This window comes from Carlito syrichta, unplaced genomic scaffold, assembly GCF_000164805.1.
Source record: "Carlito syrichta isolate Samal-C Ts95f unplaced genomic scaffold, Tarsius_syrichta-2.0.1 Scaffold302715, whole genome shotgun sequence".
Taxonomy (NCBI): Eukaryota; Metazoa; Chordata; class Mammalia; order Primates; family Tarsiidae; genus Carlito; species Carlito syrichta.
The window spans coordinates 743,309-750,827 of NW_007246811.1; the positions used below are offsets into that span (position 1 = coordinate 743,309).

The following is a 7,519-nucleotide window of genomic DNA, read 5'->3' on the forward strand; positions in this document are numbered from 1 at the left end:
AATCCATATATTTCTATTCTTAAGTGCTAGAAAGAATCCTTTTAGTAGAAATTATGAAGAAGTAAAATGGTATCACTGTTAAGATTTGATTGAGCAGTGTACCAAAGAACACTTCAACTTGTTTTGTAGGAGGTTTTGGTTTATTCAATAGGTTCAAGCAGACTTTTGACTTATTACCTCTGGCAGAAGTGACTTTTCCCTTCTTACTGTTCCCTTTCCAAAAAAAGATAAAATTGTATAATTTCATGAGGAATTATTTTCAAAATTTGGTAGACCACTATTAAGTAGTCTTTTAGGAAGCAATAAACAAGAAAGAGAGGTTCAATTTGGAATTTATTTTTATTCTGTGGATGTTTGCTAAGGCATTGCTTGGTACAGCATTCTGCACACCTCAGTAAACAAAAAGACAAAATAGCTACAATCACCTCTCTGTAGGCTTTGTAGAGATTTGGGAAGAGAGACTAATGTTAACTATTATAAAATTTGTATCATAAGAGAAAATAATCTTATTGAGAACTTGGTAAGGCTTCTAATCTTTATTATGAAATGCATCATAATAATATATTCTATATTTCTTTTTTTAGTTATAAATGATGCAACTTTCAAAATATTACTGAAACATGGAACAAGAATGATATTTAAATGTAACACAATCATTATATCTCTTTATCCATCAATGTGACTTCATATCATTCTCTTTGGTCTGTGCTCATATCTTGCATCAAATATTGGGTAAACCAAAGGGTATAGGAAGAAATACGAGCTTTTCATAGTTATAATTCTTTACAATGAGAGTGCTAATATTCAAGCACATCTTTTTTGGAAACTTCGTTGATTTCAACAGAGGATTCCAGACAGTGTTCATCTTCCTTCTGATTCCATGCTGCTTGACTCAGAATTTCTCAGCACCTCCTGTTATCCGGGATGTGCCCTTCCTCTGGGCCTGGAATGCCCCAACTGAATTTTGTCTTGGAAAGTTTGGTGATCCACTAGATATGAGCCTCTTCTCTTTAATGGGAAGCCCCCGACAAAACGTCACAGATCAAAGAGTTACAATATTTTATGTTGATAGACTTGGCCTCTATCCTTTTTTAGAGCCAGGAACACATGCAAATGTGAATGGAGGAATTCCCCAGAATGGATCTTTGAAAGACCATTTGGTCAAAGCTGAGAAAGACATTTCTTATTACATTCCAACAGACAAATTGGGATTGGCTGTCATTGACTGGGAAGAATGGAGGCCCACTTGGGCAAGAAACTGGAAACCTAAAGATATCTACAGAAATCGGTCAATTGTGTTGGTTCAGCAACAAAATGCACATCTTAATCTCACAGAAGCCACTGACATAGCCAGACGAGAATTTGAAAAGGCAGGAAAGGATTTCATGCTAGAGACTTTAAAACTGGGCAAATCACTTCGGCCAAATCAGTTATGGGGTTATTATCTTTTTCCTGATTGTTACAATCATAATTATAATAAACCCGGTTTCAATGGAAGTTGTTCATATATAGAAAAGAAAAGAAATGATGAACTCGACTGGTTGTGGAAGGAAAGCACTGCCCTTTACCCATCCATTTATTTAAACACCAGACAGACTCCTCAACAAGCTATGCTCTTTGTGCGTAATCGAGTTCAGGAAGCTATTAGGATGGCCAAATTACCTGATGCTAACAATCCACTTCCGGTTTTTGTATATACCCGCCTGGTTTTTACTGATCGAGTTTTAAACTTCCTTTCTCAGGTAAGTAAATTAAGGTATAAGGGCTGTGAAGTAGCATCCACACAAGGTGTTGAGTAGGATTTATTTATTTATTTTTATTTTTTATTTTTAGAAAGCAGGATTTATTGAAAGGACAAAAAAACTCCCACAGTGGGAGGGGACTCGAGGGGGTTGCCCTGTTCAGTGGAATTTAATATTGCTTTAGAAGTGAGTGAAATTCAGCTTTCAATATCATTTAAGAATGTACACATGAGGTAGTTCAGCAACATTGTATGAATGCAGAGTAAGAATATGTTTAATCTTTACAGTAATCACATGGTCTCTTAGTAAGCATGGAGAATTAGATAGTATAGACAGTGTATTAATTCAGTATCTTTTTTATTTCATAAGCATGCTCTCTTGTCAACATAAGTAATTAAAACAATAATTGCCTCTATTTTTTATAGTAAGGCAATGACTATATATAAAAGATAGAAATAAATTAATATTGTTGGGTCAACATGCTTGGCTTTGATGTTACTATCCTATGCATAATGCTTTCATTTTATTTTTATCTATTCTTTCTATCACATTTGCCAGGAAGACCTTGTGAATACATTTGGTGAAACTATTGCACTGGGTGCCTCTGGAATTGTAATATGGGGAAGTCTTACTTTAATGCGAAGTATGGTAAGTTGAATTGATAGGAATTAGATGAAAATACTGCTCCCTTTAATGTTTTTGAGGAGTGTACTGACATTGACTAAGAAAATATGTAGTACTATGCTTGGCATGTAGTAGGAGGTGCTCAATTAATACTGGCTCAATCAAAATACATTTGTGTGGTTATTGTAAGGCAGAAAATGTGTATCTGTTCCCCAGTGAGGAAACAAACATTCAGTGAGAGTAACTGAATTTCTCTGGGCTACGTGGCTCTTATATGGCAAAAACAAGACTACAGATGCTATTTTTAGACATGGTGTTTGGTATCATAAGATAGGTCTTCCTTTATTTTCATTCTTGTTTAATTCTCTATATCAATTCTTCATTCCCTTCATCAGGGTTATCTATACAAGAGACAGTTCTTCAACTTTAATATAACTATTTTCTACTTATTAGTACTATGTCAAATTGTCTCATATACTTTGTTGTATATGTTTCTGCTACCTTTCCCAATTTATAATCATTTCAAATACTAGATCTATCCAAATGCTAGATTGATTACGTCCTCTTTTGTTCTGTGTCATTGTAATTAATCATCATAGATTACTTGTAATGTTTCCTCTGGTTCATTGACAACTTGAGAAACCAGCAATTGCAGTTCTACTTGCAGTTACTGGAACTGACCTAAAACAAATGTAAGTAAACCATTTCTTTTCATTTTATGTTATTAGATCTAGTGGTGTGATGGAGCCAGCCCTACTAATCTCAGCTTGTAAGACCTGATTGTTAAATATTCAGGAATTTTGTGAGCCAGTTGTTAAGCACAGGTATTATTAAAAATTAAATTATAAAGATGTATAATAAAAAATTATGTTAAAAACCAAGGCAATACATTCTCAACATATCAATTATTTCATTTTATTGTTTTTCATGCTTTTGAGATTATTTACATCTATCATATCTGTATAAATGGAAATACCCTGTAATGATGTACTACTCCACGCCACACTACCATCGTGTGTAATGGTGGTGCACTTGATTTCCAACCTTACATTCAGTAATGTCAGGCTAGTAACTCAAAATTGACCATAGTAGGAGTGGTTACACCATGGATATATATACAAAAGATATAAACTAGGCTTTATCTATTAGAAAACCAGTTTTAATATCTTACCATAGACTACATCTTGTGTAGACTAATGATTCTCAAATCATTCTCATCCCTTTACTCCTCATTTGGCCTTATACTTGTCTCTGTGGAGTCAAGCAAGCACTGCAATGTTATCCAAGCTTGGTCTAAATTCTCATATCCTTGGTTCTTCAACATAGTGTTGAAGAATACTGACAGAGTCCATGTACACTTGGAGCTAATGAGTGCTTAAAACAATATATAAGCAAGAAAAAACATTTGATGTGATAAATACTATACAGAGAATTAAAATAGAGAGGTGTGAGAGAGTAGCCAAGAAAAATACCTGGAAAGGGCATTGCCTAATTTAAAGCCTCTATCTTCATGACAAAATGAAGTCAACCATGTTGAAAATTGGAGGGAAGAGCATTCCAACCAGAGGGAACAATGAATGTAGTTTGAAATGAACCTGCAATGCTAGTGAAATTTTAACATTGTCTAAAATAGAATTGGAATCAGGGCAGGGAGTTGTTGTATAAGAAGAAGAAGGGAATCTTCCATGTCAAGCTGTGTACAAGTTAAGAGAAGTTGAATTTTAGCCCAAATACCATTCAAAGCCATTGAGAGCTAAGAAGATGAATAGTGTTATTAGTCTTCTGATGTTGCCCCCCAAATAGTAACAAACTTAGTGGCTTAAAAACAAAAAATGTATTATCGTATAGTTCTGTAGGTCAAAAGTCTAACATGGCTCTCAGTGGGTTAAAATAAAGGTTTTAGTAGGTTGGCTTTCTAGGGAAGCCTTCTCACTTACTCATTTGGGCTATTGACAGATTCAGTTCCTTGAGTCTGTAGCAATGAGATCTCCATTATCTGCCTAGCTGTTGGCTAAAGGCCACTTAACAGCTTTTAGAGACCAGGACATTCCCTTAGCTCACGGCCCTCTTCTTCTTTCTTCAGAGTCAGCAAAGGTGGGTTCAGCCTCTCTTACAGTTTCATTCTCTCCTCCTTCTTCCATTTCATCTTTCTCACCCCACTAAGGAAGTCTCTACATGTTCAAGGACTCATGTAATTAGATTGAGCCCATCCAGAGAGTTCAGGATGATCTCTCCTTGTCAAAGTCCATAACCTTAACTGCATCTGCAAAGTTCCTTTTGCCATGTAGGCTAACATTGTCACAGATTCCAGGGTACTAGGGTGTGGATATCTTTGGGAAACAGTCATTCTCCCAACAGTAGATGATATCATCTCAAGAAAGGTATTCAAGGAATAGATTTAAGTGGATGCTGCCAAGATTCCTTGACCTGCCTGCTGATCTATCACCCCCACTTCCTTTGGTCGGCTGAAGGACTAGCATGGCTGACTTACTGTGTGGAACTGTTGATCATAGAAAAAAGTGATTACCTTCAGTATTTGTAAAAGGATAATGTCCAGGTTTTAGAACACTAATCTCAAGATGAATCATTTTAGTTACCCATTACCCATACGCTGCCAAATTTACAGAAGAGCTGTCATTATTCACCTATAACTTGACTATATGTAATGTGTAATATAAAGTATACTCAGTTGAACCTGTTTAGTTATTTGGTGCCAGCAATTTAGAAATCACTCTTTTCATGGTTGTTTAAGCTTTTATGACAAATGTGCAAGAAAATTACATTTATGTTTACATATTACATTCATTTATAATTTATTGAAGGTCAACTGAAGATATGCCAGGCCCTATGCCAAGCACTTTTCCATGTATTGTGCTTTTTCATTTTCACAACAACCTTATGAGACAGGTGCTATAATTATTCTTATTTTCCTGATGATGAAGCTGAAACATAACCAGGCTAATTAATTTGCCCAAGGTCACCCAGATAGAAAACTAAGACTTTAAAAGTCTAAGAGATTTCCAGGTCCATACAGCTAGTCATTAATGGAATTCAGACTCCAGTCAGAGCTGATGAACCCCAGAGACCATACTCTAACAGGAATACTAGTCTATCACTTCATTAGCTTATGAATTATGGAGGTAGAACAAGGTTAGTGTATGTTAAGCACAACTGATCAATTATTGTCGCATAAAATGACACATAAAACGTATGTTACATAAATGTTACAAAAAACAGCTGGAATAATCTTGCTTGTTAACATAAAATCTTAGGATAAAATATTTTCTATTTTTTGCTATGTCTGTTTTTTCATTTTTCTTAAACATCGCTTATTGCAGTGAGTTTACTCACATATGAATGACCTTCTCCTTTAATATTCTGACCATCTTATAATTTTACAGAAATCTTGTTTGCTCCTGGATGATTACATGCAGACCATCGTGAATCCTTACATAATCAACGTCACTCTGGCAGCCAAAATGTGTAGCCAAGTGCTTTGCCAGGAGCAAGGAATATGTATCAGGAAACATTGGAATTCAAATGATTATCTTCACCTGAACCCAAAGAATTTTGATATTCAAATTGGGAAAAGTGGAAAGTTCACAGTACTTGGAAAACCCTCAATTGATGACCTGCAGCAATTTTCTCAAAAATTTTCTTGTAGCTGTTATACCAACTTGAATTGTAAAGCCATCTCTAATGTACAAAACATTACTTTTATTGATGTATGTATTGCCGACAATATTTGTATAGATACCTTTCTACACCCGGATCCTAATGAGCCTTTCAGGTGGATAGAATCTTCATCTACTTCCTACAACATATCGTCCTCCCCAGCATCTGTCACAGTGCACGTTGTTAATGTTTTGTTTCTTACCATGAGTTCTGCTGTAGTAAATTTGTAATTCTACATGTTAACTTAAATGAACAATATATCCATTTTAAAGTATGCGATTTAGATTAATTAAATCTCTAAAAAGAACATCTCCTGCTGAGAAGTCATTTTTGGAAAATTCTTTCTGAATTACTATGCCTAGTAAATGGCGGTTTCCTTTGAACCTGACAAACACTGGAATTGTTATGGTCTGAGTAAATGCTCGGCTGCTATCTCTCGACGCCAATAAATTGAGAGGCAGGGAACTAGAGAAAGAAGTTCATTTCTGAATTTAGAATTCAGGGAGACAGAACCCAGCTCCTGATTTTTCTGGAACAGTTCTGCTCGCCACTTAGGTTTTACAGTCCGTTTTTATAAGTTTAGGATTGCTGCTACCTATACATTGACTACATGACTGACAGACAATTGTATAGAACTCAAGTTACAGCTGCATTTTGTTCACAGTAACATTTATGGCCCACATTTCCTGGTGTGGGCTACCAGAAGGTAGCTCACAGTATTCTCAGTAATACCAAACTGAAGAGTTGATTAAGCTTGCCATAGAGTAAAGAATTAACAGAGCCTATTACTAAGAAAAACATTATTTACTACAACATGCTGTTGATTAGGTTACAACACACAAAAAGTTATATGAATTATAAATTTATACTTACATGGGTGCTATATTTTCAGATCAATACCACCGATAAAGGGAGTGAATAGGGATTCACTTCTCTCAGTTGAGTGAGTGCAGTCTGCAGGGGTTAAGGGTTCTTTGAAGTGACTTAACAGGTAATGTGTAGGAGATAAGGGAATATGTTTTCTCTTGATAATCTTCAGAAACGGAGGTGCATGCAGACCCACTAGAACATTATTCCATTCTCTAAGGGTTGTGGCATATGGACAGATAATAGTGTGTTGCTGTACCAGAATCTTGTATGATTTCTCACCCATGAGTTGAGTTAAGAATTTGTCTTCACCCGCGCCTTTGGGAGGCTGAGGTGAGTGGATTGCCTGAGCCCGCGGGTTCGAGACCCGCCTGGGCAGCGAGACCTCATCTCTACAATAAATCAAAAAATCAGCCGGGCGTGGTAGCGCATGCCTGTAATTCCGGCTACCTGGAAGGCTGGGGCGGAAGGATCGCCAGAGCCCAGCAGGTCGAGGCTGCGGTGGCCGGGAGCGGCCACTGCACTCCAGTCTGGGCGACAGAGTGAGACTCCAACTCAAAAAAAAAAAAAAAAAAAGAATTTGTCTTCCAGGAAATCAATGGCTTGCTTAC

The 7,519-nt window shown here is 36.3% G+C and overlaps 1 protein-coding gene across 1 annotated transcript; it reads left to right on the forward strand.

Annotated features, from left to right (window-relative positions):
- The first annotated feature begins 788 nt into the window (after window positions 1–788).
- Window positions 789–6,271, forward strand: SPAM1 (sperm adhesion molecule 1). Its single transcript, XM_008057078.1, has 3 exons — window positions 789–1,742; window positions 2,301–2,390; window positions 5,768–6,271. The coding sequence occupies exons 1-3, from the start codon at window positions 789–791 to the stop codon at window positions 6,269–6,271; spliced, it is 1,548 nt and encodes a 515-aa protein (XP_008055269.1).
- Window positions 6,272–7,519: the final 1,248 nt, after the last annotated feature.

Excerpts from the sequence above, each read along its gene's own strand:
- SPAM1 (XM_008057078.1), top strand. The coding sequence starts at position 789 with ATGAGAGTGCTAATATTCAAGCACATCTTTTTTGGAAACTTCGTTGAT. Across the intron at positions 1,743-2,300 it reads TTTTAAACTTCCTTTCTCAG|GAAGACCTTGTGAATACATT; the intron begins GTAAGTAAATTA and ends CACATTTGCCAG. Across the intron at positions 2,391-5,767 it reads TTACTTTAATGCGAAGTATG|AAATCTTGTTTGCTCCTGGA; the intron begins GTAAGTTGAATT and ends ATAATTTTACAG.